A 23,972-nucleotide genomic window follows, 5' to 3' on the forward strand; every position below is an offset into this window, starting at 1 on the left:
GCAGTTGGGCCACAGCGGCCAGTGTGAATTTCCATGTGAACCTGCTGGTGCCAAACTACAGCTGGACTATGCAGGTGCTTTAGGTCCATATCATGTTGCTGTTTGCTGTTGTTTAAACCATTGGACAACACCAGATGCTAGAATCTTGAATGGAGAAAGAGGGTGGAGAGACAATGGATGAGGCAGAGGACATATTGGTGCTTGGTGAATTGTCGCCAAATTGCGCTCTGTCACGAGGTACAAGCTGGAACACCTAGTTGCCAGTCATTTAATTCTTCTCACCATTCCCACACAGACATCTGTCCTTGGCCCCATCCATTGCCAAGGTGAGGCCAAATGCAAACTTGAGGAGCAACATGTCTTATTCCTCCTGGGCACTCTAAAAACCAAGAGCTTGAATAATGATTTTTCATAACCCCACCTCTGTCTGGTTCCACTGTTTTCATTTCTTCTTTACCCACTTCCATGCTCTTTTTCTCTCTAATCTGTTCTCCCCTTCACCCTCTTTGAGCTCTCTACCTGCTCACCATCTTCTGTTCAAAAATCACTTGCAGAGGATAATTAAAATAGTGACCAATATTACTTGGCTCCTACCCCCCTTTCCTCCACCCCCTGAAATGCTTCCTACTTTAGTCTCTATTAAAGGGTCCCACCCAATCTGAATGCTCAAGATTCCACAATTCTTGTGTTTCATGGATTTTGATCTTTCCCCAATTCAGGACATCTGCAACACTTCACAGTCAATGAGTTAATGCTGTGGTTAACTGAATAGTTTCTTGAATCAAATTATTGTTGCGTCTATTGTGATTGCAGTAAGAAATGTTGTTTTGCATGCTATCCAGGCAAGCAGACTATGAAAAATACATTGTTTTGTGGCGACAGTTTTGGTGGTACATATCTAGCATTTTGAGGATCCTTCTGTAAGTTACAAGAATAAATTGGGCAGCATAGACTCGAGTCGAAATGGCCTGTTACTGTGCTGTCTACCTAAATTAAATCATATTGAACTAGTCATTGCTACCTGGTTGACCCTGCAAATGTCAGATTTGTTCTTCACTCTTTTTCTTAGTGCAGACAGAATTGCCTTGAATGCTTTAGCCCATCTGAGTGATGATGGCCACATAACAGTGTGGACTTCGTTATAAACCATCCACAGTTTAGAATTCATAAGACAATGGGAATTATTTTCTGACAGGTGAAGTAACAAGAGGGAGTACTTTGTACCTGTCTGAAGTGGATGACTAGCAGGGACAGTAAGAGACCTTTTCCTTAAAGGGCATCAAGGTTAGCATAGTACAACACTGTTACAGCTCCAACGACCAAGGTTTGATTTCTGCACTGTCTGTAAGGAGTTTGTACGTTCTCCTCTTGTCTGCATGGGTTTTCTCCAGTTTCCTCTCACCATTCAAAATGGACCAGGATTACAAGTTCATTGGGTGGCATGGATTCGTGAGCCGAAAGGGCCTGTTATCATGCCATATGTTTAAATTTAGAATTTAACCTTGTCCCAAATGCAGTCCCATGCAGATTGAGTTAATGTATTTGTACATTTTACTCCATTCCAGAGTCTCAATAAAGTGGACTGAATTTTCCTCTAAGTAGTAATGACGATGTCAGTGATAGTGTTCTGGAAATGGTCAGTGACTTACCACAGTGCTGAAATTGTAAGGTTTTGTGTCTCTTCTTACATAAATTATAATCGTTTAAGAACTGGTTCCAATGCTTTGACTGTATCTCCAAGTGTTGCTGACAATTAGTGTAAAAGTTGAATCTGTGGCGGCGTACATACTTGTGGTCAACCGGCCCCGCTTGTTCTGCCGTGTGGCGGGGCAGCCATGAGAAGAGAGCGCTGTCGGGGGTCCTCCTTGCCTCGTGGCTTTAACCCAGCGCGCGCCTCGGGCAGACGTTACGACGTCACTGCCCACATGGGGGAGGAGCTAACACTGCCCTTAGAGGCGCGTGCGGGATTTGAAATAAAGTTGTTGAGAACCCCCAACTTGGTGGCTGAGTCTCTTGCTTAGTAGCTGCTGCTACAAATCATTCATTTTAGTCAAAGGCAAAAGAAAGTATATTGTGATTGTTTCAATATGACGCCTACAGTGGCAGTGTGCAATGAAAGTGGCATTGAATAGTCAATTGCCTGTCAAGCCATTTATTTGTAATCCACTCATGGACAGTGTTGCTCAGAAGAAACTTTCACTCAGTCTAACCTATCTGTGGTTGAGATTCAGTCCACACTCACTAATGCTACTCAATCTCATTTTCTTCATTTATAAAGCTAATAGCAGAGTATTTTGCTTAACTGCATTCTTTCTGGGTTCATCCTGTCTGATAGATTTACATGAGGAAACTCAAATGATAGCTGAACTAAATTGGCCAAATGCCTCTCCATGCTTTGCATTATGTGTAATCTAGACTGATAAATAATACTGGAAAGTTATTCCAACTCTTAATGTATTGTGATCTACTCAGAATTAGTCTTGCTTACTAATTTGATGATACAGATACCAATTAGCATCAGATTATCATTTGTATAAAATAATTGAGACTTGACTCCCCTGATTCAACTGATTGATGTAATAGATCAATTAGTTTTGTGTGGTGAATATATTCATAATATACATGTGTATTAATCATTGCAGAAATTCAGCAGCATTTGCTGTTCTAATTATCTCACAACTATAGAGTTTAAATTGCAATTTTAAACCATTGAAGAGTTGGAGGAACCAGTGGATCAAGCAGCATCATGGGTAAAAATAATGGATGAGAAATAAACTTGAACTTGAAATGGCCAGTCAATGTTTCAGGTTGAGACTAAAGTTTTTTTTAAAATAAAGTTGTATATTTTTACAATATACAATATGTATATTGTTCACTTAAGATTCCAGCATCTGCGGTTTTTGTTTTTTTCTTTAAAACATTTCGGTTCTGTTTTTAGAATCTTCTGAGATACTAAAATCCATAATAATGCCGTAAATTAGATTAGGACATTGTCAAATTGTGTGAGAATGAATTTGATGTCTTTGGGTTCCATCTATTGGCCTGTGCAATGTGACATAAATAGTTTGAACTTTGATATTCCTTATTTTCTTTCTTTTACAACTATTGTTCTTGAAGCGGTGAGTGCCTCTCACTTGTGTAATTTTAGCTGTCTTGCATTTCATACCAAGTTTCAAAATTGCTTTCCAGAGGTATGGACTGCATCTAGCAAATAACTACTCCACAATCCAGACACTTTAATACCATTAGAGTTCTGTTTGTCTGGCGTAACGAGCTACTGCTTGTGTTTAATGCTGGCATCACTATAAATCTTGCGTGAGAAGTTATTAAATTTGACTTGTTTATTTAAAATATGTGTGGAGAATGATGTATAATGCATCAACGTAAATCTTGGATGAAAAGTTATTAAATTCCACTTATTTACCTTCAGTAAATGTGGATGACAATGATAAAATGCATCTGTTCCCAGAACTTGGGCGTGAATTAATAAGGGAGAGAATGTGACTGTAGCAGTTGCCTTGTCCAAACCTCCAAACTGCCATCTGCCTGCTGTCATTGAATGAAGGAATCCCATACCTTGTTCTACTAGTAATTGATGACCAGCTGCTGGAAACCCAAAAGAGAAGAGAATGCCAGAAACGCTACCAGGTCAAACAGCAGCTGCAGAAAGACAGCAAAGAAAAGTTGATGTTAAAGGTTTATCCTTTTTGACCAAGACTAGCTTATTCTGAGAGAGAGAGAGAGAGAATGACACACACAAAATGTTTTAAATTTCCATGTCAGCTACTGCAAACTATGATGTCTGGTTGATAGCTGAAATTGTGATTGTTGGCAGGGATCAGGATGGAAATGGGATGAGGATTAAAGTGGGAGCCCAGTTTAAACATTAGGATCACAATCTCACTACTCAATCGTCTGGACCTTGCAGACCTTGGGTCCTAGCCCTGAAGAGCAATGTTGCCATTGTGAACTGGAAGGAGGTTACCATCTGCCATTTGGTTCCTCCAATGTAGAGGAAATCGCAACATGAACACCGCATACTCCTTCCAGGTGAAGCAATGATTTGATTGTATTTCTTTCCTATTCATGTGAGGCATTGCATCTGGTGCCCTTCATGGTTTCCTCCCCTTTGAATGGGGCAAGTGCAGACTAGTGACCACTGTGGGCGGGGCAAATGCGCACTGGTGACCACTTTTAAAGACCATGTGCAGTCATGACATTCAGGCTGGTATTGATCTCTGCCCTGATGTAAACCTGTTTTCTCTCCAGTCTTCCCTTTCTGTGCAAATTAAAGCCAGCTAATTTTTCCTCGTTCTGAGGAAAGGTCACTTTTCCTCCAAAGTTGCTGATTGACTTATTTTCCTGTTTTTATTATGGTAATGACTAAGCTGACTGAACAACAGAGTTGATTGCTACTAGTTCTGCGCCATAATAATGGGGCGGTACAGTTGGCATAGCAGTTAGTGCAGTGCCTTTACAGCATCAACGATTCCAATTGCACCTGGGTTCGAATTCTGTGCTGTCTGTGAGGAGTTTGTGTGTCTCCCCCATTTGCGTGGGTTTTCCCCAGGGCCTTGGATTCCTCCCATCCTTCAAAAGCATATCAAGATGGAGGAGTCATGTGATGGAGTAGTGGCCGGGAGGGGAATACCAGCCCTCTCGAGAAAAGAAGAAAAAAAGTGAAGAAAAGACAAAGTTCAATAAATACAAGAAATAAAAGATAAAGTTGTAGAATGGGAACACCAACGGGAGGGGAGCTCAGTCGAGGAGCGAGCAACCACAACATGACCAGCTGAGGGATGCCTAACACCAGGACTCTCAGCTGGAAGAGGAAAGCAGCAGGAGAGGGAGTGAAAGGAAAGAAGAGCAGCAGCAGGAGGCTCAGAAGAGGACCAACAGCAAGAGGCCAAGCAAGAAGAGGCCTGACAAAGTGAGACAAGCAACTCATCAGAAAAGTCAGAAGAGACACATATACAAAGAAGAGAAAAAGAAGGCACAAATACAGGTACAGACACAGAAGAAGAAGAGCAAGAACTTCACAGAGAAATAGAAGGTAAAACAGATGGACAGAATATAGATAAAAAAAATTTTCAAGAACAAATGAGAGTATTAAAAGAATGGTTGTCATTAGAATTTAGTGCAATTAAAAGAAAAATGAAAAGAACAGAAGATAAAGTGCCAAGATTAGAGCTAGTCATGACAGAAATAGGGAAAAGAATAGAAAATGTGGAAGAACGAGAAACGGCTGTAGAAATGGAAGTAAATGACTTAAGAAGAAAATTGGAAGAAAGTGATTTAAAAAAATTAGAGTCACAAGAGTTGTTAGCTCAGAAAATTGATAAGTTGGAAAATTATAGTAGGCGAAACAACATAAAATTAGTGGGCCTAAAGGAAGATGAAGAAGACACAGATATGAAGGAATTTATAAAGGAATGGATCCTGAAAGTCCTGGGAATGACAGAAATGCAGGAAGGAATGGAAATAGAAAGGGCACACAGAACACGAGCTCCAAAACCACAGACACATCAAAAACCAAGTTCCATTTTAGTAAAATTTTTGAGATATACGACAGGAGAAAATATACTGGAGCGGGCAAGGAATAAAATTAGAGAAGACAATAAACCATTGGAATACAAGGGTCAAAAAATATTTTTTTACCCATACATAAGTTTTGAACTCTTAAAGAAGAGGAAGGAGTTTAATACAGCAAAATCGATCCTATGGAAAAAAAGTTATAAATTTATGTTAAGACATCCAGCTGTGCTTAAAATATTTATCCCTGTGGAGCAAAACAGACTGTTCTCTAATCCGGAGGAAGCACAAGAATTTGCAGAATGCTTACAGGACAGAAGGAGAGATGAAGAGATGTAACAAGAATGAAGAACGGCGATAAAATATATGTAAAAAATAGATGTAAAAACAATGTATAAGTAAAGAACTAAAGAAGGGAAAGAGAAAGGAAATAGGAGGGAAGGGAGAACTTTGTTATATGTGTTTATAAAAAAAAAAGTTCTTGGGGGAGAGAATAACCGTCAGTGCAAAATCATTTGACGCTTGTGAGCAGGTTCGCAATCCAAATGGAAAGGGGAGTCGTGGTTGCCCAGCAAGAGATAAAGGGAAACTCAGAGAGGGGAGGGATATTTGGGGTTAAGGGAATATTGGATATGGGAGTATTTTATGTTTTAAATGTGTTGACATACATTGAGTTTAAAAAGGGAAAACTGAAAGATGAAAATGGGGAAAGGGGGATGGTGGTGGTGAGGTGTAAACAGGATATGAGATGGCCATTTTCAAGGGAGAGTTAGAAAAACTGAATATTAAGCTAGATTACTATCTGATCATTCACCCCTGTTATTAGCAATAGAACTGGAGGACATCCCACCAAGAACATATAGATGGAGGTTAAACTCCATGCTACTTAAAAGGCAGGATTTTAGAGAGTTTATTGAATGCCAAGTTAAAACATATTTTGAAATAAGTACGGAATCAGTGAAAGACAAATTTATATTATTGGACGCAATGAAAGCCTTCATTAGAGGGCAGATAATAAGTTATGTAACTAAGATGAAAAAAGACTACAATCGAGAAATAGAGCAGTTGGAAACGGAGATAGTAAGTACAGAAAAGAAACTAGTAAAAAGGGATGATATAACAAAAAGGAGAGAATTGGCAGACAAAAAAATAAAATATGAAACATTACAAACGTATAAGGTGGAGAAGAACATAATGAAAATAAAGCAAAAGTATTACAAACTAGGAGAAAAAACACACAAAAAAAATTAGCCTGGCAACTTAAAACAGAACAAGCTAAAAGAACTGTATTGGCATCAAGGAAAAAGGACAAACAAATTACATATAACCCAATAGAAATTAATGAAAACTTTAAGGATTTTTATGAACAATTATACCAAACTGAGAAAAAGGGATAGATGATAAAATAGAAGAGTTTTTAACTAAAATTGATCTGCCGAAATTGCAAAAAGCGGAACAAAACAAACTGATAAAACCATTTGAAATAGAGGAAGTACAGGATATATTAAAAAAGCTGCTGAACAATAAAATGCCTGGAGAGGATGGATTCCCAATAGAATTCTATAAAACATTTAAAGAGTTATTAATTCCTCCTCTCCTGGACGTAATGAACCAGTTAGAAGAAACACAAAACTTGCCAGATTCATGTAAGACAGCAATAATTATAGTAATACCAAAGACTGGGAAGGATCCACTAACACCAGCATCATATAGACCAATATCTCTACTTAATACAGATTATAAGATAATAGTGAAATTATTAGCAAACAGATTGGCCGATTGTGTACCAAAAATAGTAAAACATGATCAAACTGGATTTATTCAGAAAAGACAAACAGCGGATAATGTCTGTAAATTTATTAATCTAATTCATGCAGTTCAAGGAAAGAAGAAGTCAACAGTGGTTGTTGCTTCAGATGCAGAAAAAGCCTTTGACTGAGTAGAATGGAATTATTTATTCAAAGTATCACAGAGGTTCAATCTACCAAAAAAATATATTAATTGGATTAATCCATTATATAATGGACCATTACGTAAATGGATATGTGTTGAACCAATTTAAATTAAGTAGGTCAACTAGACAGGGATGTCCATTATCCCCCCTCACTGTTTGCTTTAGCAGTAGAACCATTGGCAGAACTGATAGAACAGAAAATAAAATAAAAGGGATAAAAATAAAGGAGAAGGAATATAACCATATAACCATTTACGGAGCAGAAACAGGCCATGTTGGCCTTTCGAGTCCGCACCGGTTTACTGATTTTGTGCGCCCTCTTCAGGCTTGGTCCCGGTAAATCTTCATTCAATTATTTCTTTCCATCTCTTAACTTGCCTTTAGTTCATGAATTTCATGACATGTTAAAATACTTGACCAAGTAGTCACAACAATTCCCATAGCATTAATGGTGACAATAATGTATGGTTAAGGCAGTCTCCAACTGGGAGACCATAGTGCAGTAAATTATCCTTACCCCACTACATGGGGTAAAGTATTTCAAATATAAAATCAGTTTATTTGCAGATGACATCATAGTATGCTTAACAGAACCAGAAATATCAATAAAAGATTTACATAAGAAATTGAAGGAGTATGGCAAAATATCAGGGTACAAGATCAACGCAAATAAAAGTGAAGTGATGCCAATGAGTAATGCGGATTATACAGAATTTTAAAAAGAATCACCATTTAAATGGCAAGCACAAGCAATCTGATACCTAGGTATTAGGTTAGATAATAACTTTAGCCACCTGTACAAATTAAATTATCAGCCACTAATAAAGAAATTGCAGGAAGACTTAGAACATTGGAAAGAATTACCGCTAACGTTGATGGGGAAGGTAAATTGCATTAAAATGAATGTCTTCCCAAGGATACAATACTTATTTCAATCGTTACCAATTCTCTTAACAGAGAAATTCTTTAATAAACTAAAGAGAATATTAAGGAAATTCTTGTGGAAAGGGGGGAAAACCAATGATAGTGTTAGATAAATTAACAGAGAGGTACAACCAAGGTGGTTTGCTGTTACCAAACTTTAAAAATTATTATAGAGCAGCACAATTAAGGTATTTATCAGATTTTTACCAGACAAGGGAAAAACCAGACTGGACTAAGATAGAACTAGATAAAATAGGGGAGAAGGTACCAGAACATATACTTTATAAGTGGGATGAAAAGCTGATAAAATATAAAAGCTCACCAGTACTGCATCATTTACTCAATATATGGAAGAAGATTCACTGAGAAAGGAAAAAAATGAATTACCAAATACCAAAATTACTATTGACGCAAAATCCGCTAATCCCTTTTACAATAAATAACCTTTCCTTTAGAGAATGGGAGAGAAAAGGAATTAAAAGAATAGAAAATTGTTTTTTGGGAAATAATTTATTAACATTTGAACAGTTGAAGTACAAATATGGGATAACTTATGGTACAATGTTTGCATATCATCAACTGAAAGCTTATTTAAAGGATAAATTGGGAAACAGACTGAGATTACCAGAAGGAAGCAGCTTTGAATATGTGAGTACAGACATAATGGTAATTAAAAGATTTATAACGAACATGTACATTAAGCTGCAAGATGAGGAAAAGGATGAAATAAGCTATAAACCCAAACAAAAGTGGGAAAAGGATTTAAACATAAAGATAAAAAATGAAACATGGGAAATGTTATTTTCTGGAACTATGAAGAATATAATAAACACAAGGTTACGCATGATACAGTATAATTGGTTACACAGGTTATTTATCACGCCCCAAAAGTTACAAAAAAATGGGATCCAACATTATCAGATAGATGTTTTCGCTGTACGAAGGAAATGGGAACAACAGTACATGCAATTTGGGCATGTGAAAATGTTTTTAGAAGATCTAAATCAAGTATTAAATAAAATCACAAAATATAATATACCAAAAATTCCAGAGATCTTTCTTCTAAGTAATATAAGAAGTAAGAAATTAGGCCTCAAATTGGATAAAGTGCAAAAATGATTTATTATGATAGCCTTAGCAGTAGCAAAAAAATGTATAATGTCAACTTGGAAAATGGAAGAGAGCATGAGAATACAGCAATAGTACATGGAAATGAATAAATTATTCCATTGGAAAAAATAACATATAATTTTAAAAAATAGTCACATTATTTGAACAAATTTGGGAACCATACATGGAACATAACAGAGAGGGCTTGCCTTGGACCTCCGCCCCCTAAAATGATAAGAAGACAAACTACTTGATCCAGTGTGTAAAAGTAGATGACACATTTTTCTTGTTTATTTTTCATTGTGTGATGACATTGTTTAATAGTTTTATTGTATTGCATATGTTGAATATTTATTGGTTTTGGAGGGGGTGGGAAGGAGGGAGGGGGAAAAGAGGGAGAAAGTGCCACTGTGTATATTTAATGAGAAACGTTTGTATATATTTTGGTTGATATGGTTCACGATATGAAAAATAAAAAATTATTTTAAAAAAAAGCATATCAAGATGTAGGTTAATGGGGTATAATTTGGGTGGCACAGACTCGTAGGGCTGAATTGGCCTGTTACAGTGCTGTATGTCCAATTTAAATTTAAAATGAGTGAATTAGACAGGATAGCAAATAAAGCAATAATGGGGTTGTGAAAGTCAGGGAATGAACTATTGGAGGTTTTGACAATTGTTTCACTTCACTCTTATCATCTGTTCACATAGTACCACTGATGAAAAGTTTTTAAAAAAGATACAGGATAATCTATTGGTGAGTGTCCTGTGGCACATTATTGATTTGGAAACCTGGATTTATTGAGCATTGTGTCTTAGTGGCATTTGAGGAAAAGTGGCAGGTAGCTCCCGACTGACACTACTAGAAAGCCAAGGGTAATACTGACTGACTGTTCTTGGAATTTGAGCATAGTGTTTGGTCCTGTAGTGCCATTTCTTTTTATGATAGATGTCAAGACCATGAATAAAGACTGCAGATAACTCCAAAATTGGCTATGGGATTGCAGGCAGTTAGGTGAACAGCAAGTAAGAAACAAAATTTGGTTTGAGAACTGCATTTGTGCACTTTGACAATCCAAACAAACAAGGTAATTTCACATAGAATGTTGGAAGAGTGCCTGTCTTCAAATCCCTGAAGGGGTGAGGGGGCTGGTGAAGCATTTGGAATACAAATGACATTTGAGCAAAAAGGTTGTGCCTGAATTACATTATACACTAATTGGGCCATAGCTGGAATACAGAATACTGTACAGCTCTGAACACCACACGACAGGAAGGGCAATAACATGAGAATAGGTGCAGAGAACTTTTAGAAGGATTTTGATGGGACTGGAAAATTCATAGTTTTAAGGATATCCTGTGGTTGTGTTTAAGGGAGGCTGTGGAGGATTGGTGGAGTTGTGTAAATCATAATTGGTCTATCAAGAAGACACTTAGTGCAGAGGTCACAAATTAGGTGGATGGAAATGGGGCAACATGTAGGGTTAGAGAGCAATAGAGCTTTGTTGTAAATCACAAGCTGGAAGGGCCAAAAAGGCAGAAACATTCATGATGTGACACAAGTTTCAAATCTATGGCTACGAGCTGGAAAGTGGATTATCACTCGTTAACATTGGTCTGCTGTTTATTTCTGATTGCTGTGTAAAGATTTTGCACTATGGTTTCCCAGAGAATAATCTATCACCACAAGGAAAAGGTGATTAGGACCATTTCATATCTTCCTTGTAAATATGACACCAGAAAGTAGTGTTCCTTTTTGAGAAAATGAAGATGGGTGATAAAAGTTGATGTTATTTGGAATTGTATATTCAAGTCATCCCAGGGATTTGAGCAGATTGTTAATTGAGCCAATGTGACCTTGTTGAGGTTGCAGATTTTAATGGGAGAAGTGATGGATCTTGTGCTCAGAGGAGACATTCTCAGTATTTTCGAACCATGTATCTCCACCGTGACCCAAATTGGGTGCCAATTTTGCTTGAATTGCTGAAGTGACTATACTTTAAGTAATTTATTGTTTGAGAACAAGAACAGGGAAAATTTTGCAGAAAAGCATGTCTTTCTCAGGATTTGTGGTTGATAGTCATCAGTAATGAATTCATCTTTCTGTTCTCTCTACAGTCCACCAAAGATCAGAGACTTATATATTCTGGCAAACTTCTCCCTGATCACTTGCAGCTGAAGGATGTTTTCAGAAAGGTAACTTTAAACCTCTCCCTGTGATGGCCTTGAGGCTGGTTTATATTCTATAAATGTGATTAATAGTCACCAGATGGAAATAAAACAGAAGTCAAAGTTGGTTTGTCTGCAGTCATTCTTGTGCTGGCACTTTACGATAACTCGTATGTTTCATGCATAGTATTTCCAAGTATATGCAAGGCACTGGAAACAAGGGGCAGGATTCAATTGGCTCCATTCTGCCCAGTGGCTTAGTTATCAGATCTAACAACCAAATGTCTTGTAACATTGTTTATGTTTCTTTTGTCTTTCCACCACCCTCCCCTTTCCACCCATGCATGTAATACAGCAAGATGAGTACCACATGGTTCATCTAGTCTGCTCTTCAAGGACTCCTTCACGATCACCCAAATCCTCCAAAAGAAGCAATGCAACGACTGCAGCCAGCACTAGCGCAATGGTAATGTAACTTCAGTCATCAGTACAGCTTCACCTTTGGCTCAGTTCCTGGTGCTAAATTTGTTATCTGTTTCATGCTTTGGTAGTGCAATCCTCTGGTTCCAAAAAGTAAATACATGTGATTTTAATCAAGATGGAATTTAATTTATCTGAAATAGTAAGTCACAGCAGTAATGCAAATATTTAATCTTCATAAGTGTGAGGTGATTTTGGATGAGGCTAAAATAATTAGTATGGCCTTGGGAGTATTGAGGAATAGGAGCAATGTACAAATCCAAAAGTCCCTGGTTACTGCACCATATAAGGTGGTGGAAAAAGCATATAGATACTTGTCTTCATTAGGTAGAATGAAAGAGCAGGGAGATTATGGTGTAACTTCATGATGTCTTTGTTGGCTACAGCTGGACTATTGTGTACAATGCTGGCACCATGCTATAGGAAGAATAATTGCCCTGGAGGAATTGCAGAGTAGATTCACCAGGGTATTGCCTGGGATTGAGGGCCTCTCAGTTGTTGGAAGAGATTACAAATGCTGAATTCCTAGAAGCAGAGAAGGCTGAGAGGTGACCTGATCTACTTGTACAAAATTGAGGGGCATAGATGGGAGGAGCTTTTGAAATAAACGATGTAGGTTTAGGGAAAAGGATAGGGGATTTAGGGAAGAAGTTGTCACCTAGAGGATAGTTGGAATCTGGAACACCCTGCCTCAGGGTAATAGAGGCAGAGACTCAAATATTTAAGTAACATCTAGACTGACATATCACTTTCGGTCACGCTGGAGAGTGGGTTAATATTGATGAGTATTTGATTGGCAGGGGAGGCTAAAAAGCTAATTTGTGTGTTTCATAACTGATATGAGAAAACAGAATACTGCAGAAACTGGTGACAATTGTCAGATCAGACAACCTCTGGGAAGTTGATGCTTCAGGATAGATGTTGTCATTAAAAACAAGTTGTTTGAAAATTATCTTTTAGCTTGCAAAAAAGTGCCAGGGTGAGAGGACCATCAATGGGTGAACATCAAGATAAGCTGACTGATGCAGATGGTGAGAGGATCTAGTCATGATAGTCAGCAGGGGATTAGAACCTGCAGGCTAGAGTTTTTATTGTAAGTTATCCATTGGGATAAATGAAGAGGCAGTGGTCAATCCCCTGCCATCCAATCTGAAGAAACAGCAAGGGTAAAACTCCTTGAATGTTACTAGTAATATTGACTGACTCGTCTTAATTGTTGAAGATGTCTCGTCTCCAGCATTTTGCCAAATACAGGGTCTTCCTCTTTGGGCCCACCAAATGTTGCTGCTGGGAGTCTGGCATTTTTTAGTTAGTCATCTCAGTTTATGAGGAGATGTACATATTGAGCTATACATTTTCTCATCATACATATTCTGAAATAATAAGGAAATTTGGATTCTGGCAGCATATGAGTGAAGAGAAATTTTTATTCTTTCTGTCCTTTAACCATTAATGGGCAGTGTGCATGTGACTAGACGGGATAATTACTCTTGGTTTTTTTTGGCTTTCTCCTCACTCAATAGACGTATTTACAGGTTTTCTCTCTTCAGAGTTCTGACAATTCAAGTACGACAACTCCCTCACCTTCTTCAAGTCAAGAATCCATGACTGGATTCCCAGCTTCCAACTCAACTGGTCTCCGACATCGTAGCTTTTCTCAGGTTCCTTTAAACCATCCTCAGAGCCAAAGAGTCCAACACGTGATCCAAGGGTAGGTTTCTTGTCAAAACAAGCTGATTTAGAAGAGTGCATTGGAGGTGATGCAGTGTTTTGTTGAACGGGTGAAGTAGATGTAGTGATGGGATTCTATGGTGATCTGAGGGAATGCCAAACTGATGATCAGCTAGTCTGTGTCCAAGTAATGATAATTGAGACATAAATCTTCTTGCTGTAACAAACTGTTCATCATCTCTATTCCAGTTTGATCTCATGTTAAGGTTTACATCTTCTATATCTTAAAAACATTGATTATACCCAGCCAAAGAACCAAAGAACCACAGAAAAGTGTGTACTTTCTCATCCCTGCTAATTTTGAGTAGTTCAGTGTATTTTCTGGCTAATACCACAGCTTAAACATCAAAGTAAAATGCCATGGTTCACACCTATATATGTATTTGGCATTGCCATAGCTTGATCAGATGGGCCTTGCATTCACTAATGCTTTAAAATTCTTATGCCCCCCCTCATTCCCATGTCCTGACCTTTTTTGTTGGATTATTTCCTACCTCTTTTAATTGATATCTGTCCGTCTAGCTCTTGGGATATTTTATGTTTCAGGCCCACTTTGAGACATTGCAGATGTTGGTGACCTTAACCTTGGTAAAGTGATGTGTGCATTCCATGTAATATCTTTGGGCCAAGGCTATGGAAAGATTGGGAATTGGGGTTTGGCTTGGCAAAAGATTAACTGAGATTTGACTGGCTGGTCTGAGAGGAGGAGAAAATTGAACAATGCTGAGGGCAAATCACAGGGTGCTCTATGGTTGCTGTACATCATCAGATTGGGATTGGAATATTGAAAGTTATCGACAAAATGTTCTAAAATTCCATGACTAGTGATGGTTCTGTTATTTTTGAATAGATTTCAAGATTAAGCACGGAAAGCTAAGTGGGTTTATCCATTCCAAAGTTACAAAATACAGCTAATATCAGAATGCTATGTTGTCATTCCTCTCTAAATGAAGGACTTGCTCATATTTGATGTTTGTTTGTTTCTATATTGTCTCTTCCTCTGCTAAATGGTGGTGTTGATTCCTTTTAGGCATGGAGTTGGCCAGGTTCCAATGCAACCAGTGATTCAAGTGGGCTTTCCAGTGTATACCATGTACAGTCCACAGCACGTTCTCTGGTGGCAGCAGATGTATGCCCGACAGTACTATTTGCAGTAGTAAGTATTCTGTTACTGTGACCTGAAAGAGAAAATAAAAGTTCTGCAGAGAATTATTTTGTCGTATTGTCAGGAAAATGAAATTACTCAACAGATCGATAATGATACTTGAGTCCTACCATTTCTCATTAGTGTTCCTGAGTGAAACCAACACTCAGGGTAGGGGGAACATTTCAGCCATTGACAGGACTAATGCACAAACCACTCCTCTCCATTGAAGTTTATACCTTTCCTCAACAGCCACTGCTAAGTAATGGGGCAAAGATGGTTTTTATTTGTATTTTTTGCAATTAGCATGTGTGATTATATCTGGTTATTTTTATTTGACTTGGTAAAATTGCCTTCTAATCTTTGGGGATGGGGGGGTGAGGTTGTGTGAGAGAACTGAAGTTCCTACAGGAAGTTTTGTGCCTGAGCCCTAATTATAATTTGAAATCAATTTTAATATGCTTTGCACTGTTTACCCATTCTAAATGTTTTGGAAATTTAACATAGCAAGCCTTTTTTTTTCTTTTTTTTAAACCTATTGAAAGATTTATCCATCTTTCTGCACGTCTGGCTCCATAGAGGCACAGGCTGGAAAAAGCCTGCAATTACACAGACAATTCATACAGTCATAGAATTGGATCATTTGTGTCCGTCAGTCAAGATCTATCTAACCAACCTGACCCGCACTTAATCTATACTCCAGCTCTTCAGCTAAACATCTGTGTATTGCTCAACAATGAGAGTTTCTGCCTTCCACACTTTCAGACAGTGAGCTCCAAATTCCACTGCCTTCTGAATGGGGGGGACTTTTTCTTTGTTTTCTCATCTCCATTCTAATCTTCCAACCAATTACTTTAAATTTGTCCTTATACCAACAAAAATGTGCTAAGATAATAGGTCCTTCCACCTTGACCTTGTCAATACAACCCTAGTTTCTCCAGTCTTTCCTCATTGATACAATTTTCCAGACCTGGCAACATCCTTTTAAAAATCCAGTGCAATCAAATATATCCTAGATCTATACACAATATCAAGCAGTTCAACCATAATCTCCCTACTCTTGGACTTGATGCATTAGCAAATAAAGGAAAATACTCCCATATGCCTCTTGAACCAATTTTAAGGACCCATCCTGCAATATACAGTGACAAAGATACTTTTTTTCCTTTATTTACACCTATGCTTCACATTTTTTAAATTTGTAATCAAATAATTCCCTTATAATTAAAGTGCACATTCTAGATATTACGCAAGATTATTTATGTACATTTTGGTTTGGCCATGTAGCATTTACAGCACTTTTTATACATAGTCCCCTCATTTCAGGGCACCATAATGGTTGGGACACCTAGTTTCACAGGTGTCTGTGAGTACTCTGGTATGTTCAGTTGCTTTATTGGTGTCAGCATAAGAGAGCTTCTAAGCTTTTGATCAGCTTTGGAGTCTGTAGGACCATAAAAGTGGCAGAAAGGATCACTGGGGTCTCCTTTCCCCCCCATATCAATGGAATTTACTGGGATTGTTGTGTTAAGAGAACTCCCAAAATCTATAAGGACCCCTACCATCCTGCAGACAACATCTTCCAGCTGTTCCTGTCAGGAAAGAGTTGCAGAAGTATTAAAGCCAGGTCTACTGGGCTGAGGAACAGCTTCTTCCCACAGACAGTGAGATTGCTGAACTGCTAAAACAACTCCCTGTGACTCTACTATTTATTAATAATATTTATTTTTAATATGTGTATATAAGACATGTACTTAGGTTCTATCTGTATAGTTTGTATGTACTGTGAACCAGAGAATGCTGTTACGTCTGGCTGTACTGGTACATTCGGAGCAAAGCACACTCTGTAGGGTTGAGCAACATCAGTGGAAGAGAAAGAATGGTCAATATTTTTGGTCAAAGCCCTTTGTCAAGAGTTTTCATATGTCAACAGTTCTTCATCCACTGATGATGATGACCCTCTGAGTTCTTCCAGCAGATTTTTTTGCCAGCTCTTCTACAACTATTGACCAATCCTGTTGCAAGATTTCTGTCCAAATGTCAACCCTCCCTCTGCCTCCACTTATGCTGCCTCAACATCTTCCAGTGGATTTTTTGCTCAATATACCAACATCTGTTTTCTCCTGTGCGCCATCTGTGCAGCTTCCTGTCTTTCCCTATTAGCTACTCTCTGCAGGATCCCCTCAACTTGCATTTTATCCTGTCACACTCTCCCTGACCCAAACCTCGGTTTTATTCTGAAGTATGAGTGTTCTCTGGATAATCCTGTCAAAAGAATCCCCCATTATTTATGTGGGAATGTCTCCAACTTGCACTTCTGTTCAGTGACAGTCTGAGATGGAGTATCCACAAACTCCCATGTACTGGAGTCCTTTGTATCTTCACTGGGGTTAAACCTTCATTCAAAGATTATTTATAGTTATTTTAAATAATTTAATTCCTTATCTGACACTTTGCTCCAGTTTAGAGGTACAAGATACTTACCATAACAATCTACCCGTTCAGCTAAAATATGATCATTCAGTCTTATTCCCCACCCACGTCGCTAGATCCGCCTTCCAAATTCCTGTGTTTTTTGCTGTGTGGAATTGATAGTTAATGAACTTGGGTTCTGGGCCAAAAGGTGGAGAAGGGTTGGGTCCGATTGTCTGGTGCAAGGTTACCACACAACATTTATTTCACCTCTGCTATTTTTCCCCATTCCTCCCTAGCCAAGCAGCAGCCAGGCTTTCTGGTCCAGCCAGTCCTCAGCCCTCTGGCTCAGCAGTCTCTGAGCCTGTGAACCCAGAACCTCATCAGCCAGACGATGTCCCAGCTGCTCCTATCCCGGCCGCCCCAGAGAACAGGCCATTGAACCAGAACATTCAGATGAATGCCCAGGGAGGTCCTGTGCTGAATGAAGAGGACTTGAACCACGACTGGCTGGACTGGTTGTACACAGTCTCCCGAGCAGGCATCCTGCTGAGTATCGTCTTGTTCTACTCCTCCTTCAGTAGTTTTGTGATGGTGATGGGTGCCATTCTGCTAGTTTATTTGTAAGTATTAATGATCATAATGAGTTTATACATTGTACATGTGCATCAAAATTTTTTCAGCCAGAGGAAGGTGTATCTATGGAGGTCAATCCATTGGGTAGTTTTAAAGATTAGGTTGATGGATTATGGGTTAGTAAGGGTGTTAAAGGTTATGGGGAGAAGGCAGGAGAATGAAGTTAAAAGGAAGAATGCATCAGCCATGATTTGATCGCAGAGAAGACTCGATGGGTTGAATGGCCAAACTTCTATCTCTTCTCGTCTTGTTTATCTTCATTAATAGGATGGTGAGGGTTCATACCTTGAAGTCCATATATCAGATGGAGCAAACCTGTTGAGGCAACTGAAGAAGGCAGACAATGCCTCTCCTTTGTGAGGGAATTTGTTATCTCATCAATACTCTGTCAAACTTCTGCAGGTGTATTATGGGAAGTATACTGACTGGTTTGGAAACTCAAGTGCCCGTCAATGCAGAAGGCTGCAGAAATAGTCACAGGCACTGAGCTCCCAACCATTGCAAACATCCATGTGAGGCATGGCCTTCAAGAAGGCCACCAACGTCGTAAAGGATCCCCATCAATCTGTGGTTAGCGTAGTGATTAGCGCAACACCATTAACCACTGTGGGACTACAAATAGACCTGTACACATTATTGAAATGTCACTTTTATTTTGCACCCACTAGAGTTGAGTATTTATCGATCTTTTCTACATTATCTCTTACCATTGGTGAGAATTTAATGTATTGTGGCCGTCAAGACACTGCAACCAAAAGAAACACGCTGAGTCAAGCGAGCTTGTTTAACTGATATACTAATTCAAAACCACACGCTTAAGAGGCCCGTGCTTTTCCCAGTGACCCTTGCCCTGCGCAGCGGAAGTGATGTTGGCTTCCAGGCCGAGGCTTTGCCCTGCACTGAGAGTCCCTGTGAATGCCGCTGGCTGTGAACTCACCCACAACTGCTGGAGCTGGTTTGCTTGCCACATGGGTGAGCCACCAGAACCAGTGAAAGGAGGCGCAGAAACCGTAACCTGTACACTGTCCATTTTATATGGCTGGCCTTGTCTCCTAGTGTGGGTGGCGCCACACTGGTTGTTCAATATCCAGGTGTGTTGGTTTGAGATGGTCAATGGTAAAAGTGTCCTTCTGGCCACCAACATCCAGAACAAAGGTTGTCCCATTATGGTGCTCCACCTTGAAGGGTCCTTCATACGGCCACTGCAGGGGTGGTCTTTGCGCTCCTTGGTAAACGAAAACTTAATCTGCTGCAGGTCATTGTGCTCCGTGGTGGGATGTCAGAACTGGGGCCAGTTTCCCAAGTTTCTCTCCGAAAGTGTGTCCTCTTGGCCATGGGGTTCAGGCACAAATTTGCTGGGCACTGTGACCAAGGAGCAATAAACTAGCTCAGCCAATGACGCTCCCAAGGTCTTCCATGGGTGCTGTGCGGATGCCCCAGTAGCACCCAGGGAAGTTCATCTACCATCTGGTCCCTGGAGGTGTGGCATCAGGACTGATTTCAGGTGCCTGTGGAAACATTTCATCAGGCCATTTGATTTTGGATTATGCAGTCATCTGGCGGAGCTGAGTTCTGAAGAGCTTTGCCAGTGCAGACCATAGGGTTGAGGTGAACTGCACCCCTGTCTGAAATGATGTGGGCAGGGAGTCCAAATCGTGCCACCTAGGTTGAGATCAGAATCCTGGCGTGTCTCCACAGTCATGTTGGCGATTGGGACTGCTTCCGGCCACCTCATGAACCTGTCCACCATTGTAAATAGGTACCTTGCTCCATTCGAGACATGCAATGGGCCAACGATGTCCACATGTACATGCTCGAATCTCTTGTGTGTTGGCTGGAAAGGTTGCAGTGGTGCCCTTGCATGCCTCTGCCAGACCTCCAAAATGGCAGTGTGTGCATGTCCTGGTCCAGAGCACAACTTGTTTGCATAGGCCGTGCCACACAAACCATTCTGTGATCAGCTGGATGGTTGCCCAGATGGAAGGGTGGGCTGAGGTTGCCCAGTGTTGGAAAGGTGCTTGCTACCTCTGGGTCCAGTGTGTATGTCCTCATGGTAGAGTCAGTGACTGCAGTTCGGTATGCTGGTATTTCGCTGTCCACCTGTTGCGCCTCTGCTAGCGCTGCATAATCCAGGCAGAGCTTGTATCGACTGGATGGATGTCCATGACAGCACGTCGAACACAATGTTGTTCTTCCCAGAAATGTGCTTGATCGTGGTGGTGAATTCGAAAGAGTATGACAGGTGGCGCCGCTGGTGGGCTGGCCACGGGTTGGACACTTTGACAAGCATAAAGGTGAGGGACTTGTGATCTGTGAAGATCGTGACCCCCTTCCTTCCAGGAAATACCTGAAGTGCTGGATGGCAATGTACAAGGCCAGCAACTCTCTGTCAAACGCAGTATACTTGATCTCTGGGGGTCGCAGGTGCCAGCTAAAGAAAGCAAGTGGTTTCCACTGGCCTTTGATTCGCTGTTCAAGCATGCCACCAACTGCCACTTCAGAGACAACCTAAAGTGAGGCCCCTGGGGACATCTACTCAGTCAGGGTGGACCAGGAGCGTGGCGTCGGCTTGAGCATCCTTGGCCTGGTTGAAAGTAGTCTTCTCAGTCCAGGCAACTTCTTTGGCATTGCTGGACATTAAGCCAAAAAGGGAGCACATGATCTGGGCAACTGAGGGAATGAACCAGCGATAAAAGTTAACCATCCTGACAAATTCCTGCAGGCCTTTGACTGTTGGGCCTGGTAAATTGATGAATGGCTTCCATTTTTACCGGCAGAGGAGCAGCTTCGTCCCAAGAAATCAGTGATGGGTAGGCCAAACTGCCACTTGACAAGGTTGATCACCAGGCATAGTCACTGAAGACGGTGGTAGAGCAGGTCCAGATGTGCCAGATGTTCCTGGCAGCAGTAGCTGGCTACCAAAATGTCATCTAAGTAAATGAACAGAAAGACCAGATCCCACTCTATTGCATCCATGAGGTGCTGGAAGGTCTGTGCTGCATTTTTAAGGCTGAACGGCATCCTAAGAATTTGAACAGGCTGAACAGGGTAATGACGACCATCTTTTGAATATCATCCGGATGGACAGGAACTTGATGGTACCCTTGAACCAGGTCAGTTTTTGAAAAGATGTGTGCACTGTGCAGGTGGCCGTGAAGTCCTGGATGTGCAGGACTGGATATCTATCATAGGTGGCTTCTGTAATCACCATACAGCCTCCATCCTCTCATAGATTTGGGCACCACATGGAGTGAGGAGGTCCATGGGCTGTCAGAATGCTGTACAATTCCCATCTCCTCCATTTTGTTAAACTCCTCCCTCCCGAGTCGGAGCTTATTTGGTGGTAGCCTGTGGGCCCGGGTGTGCAGGGGGGTGTCCCTGTGTGGGAATGTGGTGCATCACCCCATGTTTGGGGCTGATGTGGAAAACTGCAGCATGATGATGGATGGAAACTCTGACAACACCCTGGCAAACTCGTTGTCTGAATACGTGACAGAGTCCAGGTGCAGAGCCGGCAATTTGGCCTCACTGAGGGAGAAATTCTGGAATGTCTTTGCATTGACCAGCTATTGTCCCTTCAGATCTACAAGCAAGCAGTGCGCACGGAGGAAGTCTGCACCCAGCAATGGTTGTGATACCATGGCCATGTGAAGCAGCTGGAACCAAATTGCATGGGGATAGTCGGCCTGCTGTAGGTGCTGATGATGCTGCTGTTGGCTGCCATGAGCTCTGGTTCGGCCTTTCTGGTTTGAATATTGTGGCTCGGGGAGGTGGGAGGGAAAGGACGAAGATTTATGCTCCCGTGTCTGTCAGGAATCTGCACTCAAGAGTATCTGTCCCAGACTTATAGGAAGCTTTCACAGTGGCTAGCTGCCGTAGCCATTAATGACGGCTCACCCTTTTGTTTCCCTGGAACAAGCATGGCAGTTGGCATCAGCAGGCCCCAGATCCCCACCTTTTCTTAAAAGTTTTATTTAATTATTTGTATCATTACAGGAAAAAGAAACAATGAATAAAACATTAATCAAATAATACTTCTGTATTTTTTCTCCCCAACCTCCCTCCCACCAAAAGTAAGAAAAAGAAAAGAAGAAAATGTCTACCATTTAACATACAATAATGCTAGCATATACAATTGTTAATTGTTATTAAAATTTCTGATTTAGAGGAGTGGATAAGGTAGAAGAGGTGGACTGAAAATTATTCATAAATTCCATGTATTTCCAAATACTATAAAAATGTTCAACTCTATTCTTTAAACTATACATAATTTTTTACAAAGGTATACAATTTTATATCTCACTATACCATCTACTTAATAACATTCCTTATCTTTCTATGATATCACTATACATTTCTTTGCAGTTGCTATTGCAATACTTAAAAAAAATTCTTGATATTTATCCAATATCAATTTTGTATCCTTTTTCATAAATATCCCCAAGTAAAATTATTCTTGGATCCTTTAGTATCGTTATCTTCATAACTTGTCCTAATAATAAATTCAGTTCATTCCAAAACCTTTCCACTTTTTCATAAGACCATACGGAAGGCAAAAAAAATCTCTATTTCTTTCATACATCAAAAACACTTATTTGAGTTAATTAGAATTAAGTCAATTTAACTTATATGGAGTGTAATATAATTGATAAAGAAAACTATATTGAACCATTTGATATCTAACATTTACTGTATTCATAACACTTTCTTGACATAATTTTGAACTAATCTCCTCCTGAATTTGTATATTTAAATCTTTCACCCATTGCATTTTTGATTTATATTATTTTTTTTTCTTTGTAGTTTCTTTTAATTTTATATATATGATTTAGCAATAAATTTCTTAACAATAGATGTATCCGTTATTATATCTTCAAATTGTCTTTGTTTAGGGAGTCTCAAATCTGCTCCCAGTCTCTTTTTAAATACATTTTTAATTGATAATATGCAAAAATTGTATTATGTATATTATATTTAACTTTTAATTGATCTTTTTTTTTATCCTAAAAAAACAATCTTTTATTCGCTGTATTACTCTATTACTCTTCCAATTGTCAAATAAAGTATTATTCAAAGTAAAAGGAAGTTTTTTAAACAACATGTTTAGTAATTGATAATTTTTAATTCCCCTCTCAATATGAATTCTGTTCCATATTTTTAAATATATGCTTTAATGCTGATAAATTTTTAGTTCCTTTAAACAACTCAGTATTCCATTTATACAAAATTTGCTCTGGAACAGTTTCACCAATTTTATTCATTTCTATTGACCCCAAGCTAGTTTTTCACCCCTTCGATAACAGGAGGACAAAAATTTCAGTTGAGCTGCTTTAAAATAATTCTCAAAATTTGGTCGTCTTACTCCACCTTGATCAAATTTCCCCATTAATTTTTCTAAGCCAATTCTCGGAATCTTGCCAAAGAAGCTCGCATACTATTTTATTCAAACTTCTAAAAAATGATTCTGGTACATGAATGGGCAATGATTGAAACAAATATTGTAGTCTTTGAAAAATATTCATTTTAATACAATTCACTCATCCCATTAACGTTATTGGTAAGTCCATCTTTTCAAATCCTCTTTCAACTTTTTTTAACAATGGCAAATAATTTAACTTAAAACAAATTATTTATATTTCTATTAATTTTAATTCATAAATATTTGATTGCTTCATTTTGCCATTTAAATGTTGTCAATCTTTTACATTGAGAGTAATCCATATCCACCATGGGCATCACTTCATTTTTATCAACATTAACTTTATTACCTGATACTAACCCATATTCTTTTAATCTCTCATGCAACTTATTGAAAGATATTTCTGGTCTCGTTAAATATACTATAACATCATCACCAAATAAACTAATTTTATGTTTATT

The 23,972-nt window shown here is 39.3% G+C and overlaps 1 protein-coding gene across 6 annotated transcripts in view; it reads left to right on the top strand.

Annotated features, from left to right (window-relative positions):
- The window catches only part of herpud2 (HERPUD family member 2), a 78,399-nt gene that overhangs the window by 29,568 nt on the left and 24,859 nt on the right, over positions 1-23,972 (top strand). For 5 of the 6 annotated variants that reach the window (XR_011352164.1, XR_011352165.1, XM_069921007.1 and 2 more), the window contains exons 2-6: positions 11,639-11,716; positions 12,045-12,155; positions 13,705-13,880; positions 14,931-15,056; positions 17,756-18,079. Coding sequence is in view for 4 of the 6 variants with exons in the window: in XM_069921007.1 (XP_069777108.1) it covers positions 11,639-11,716; positions 12,045-12,155; positions 13,705-13,880; positions 14,931-15,056; positions 17,756-18,079 (815 nt within the window). In the remaining 2 variants the exon portion in view is untranslated. The remainder of the gene's footprint in view (positions 1-11,638; positions 11,717-12,044; positions 12,156-13,704; positions 13,881-14,930; positions 15,057-17,755; positions 18,080-23,972) is intronic. The other variant, XM_069921009.1, reaches the window with a different exon arrangement.

This window comes from Narcine bancroftii, chromosome 2 (genome assembly GCF_036971445.1).
Source record: "Narcine bancroftii isolate sNarBan1 chromosome 2, sNarBan1.hap1, whole genome shotgun sequence".
NCBI classification, from domain to species: Eukaryota; Metazoa; Chordata; class Chondrichthyes; order Torpediniformes; family Narcinidae; genus Narcine; species Narcine bancroftii.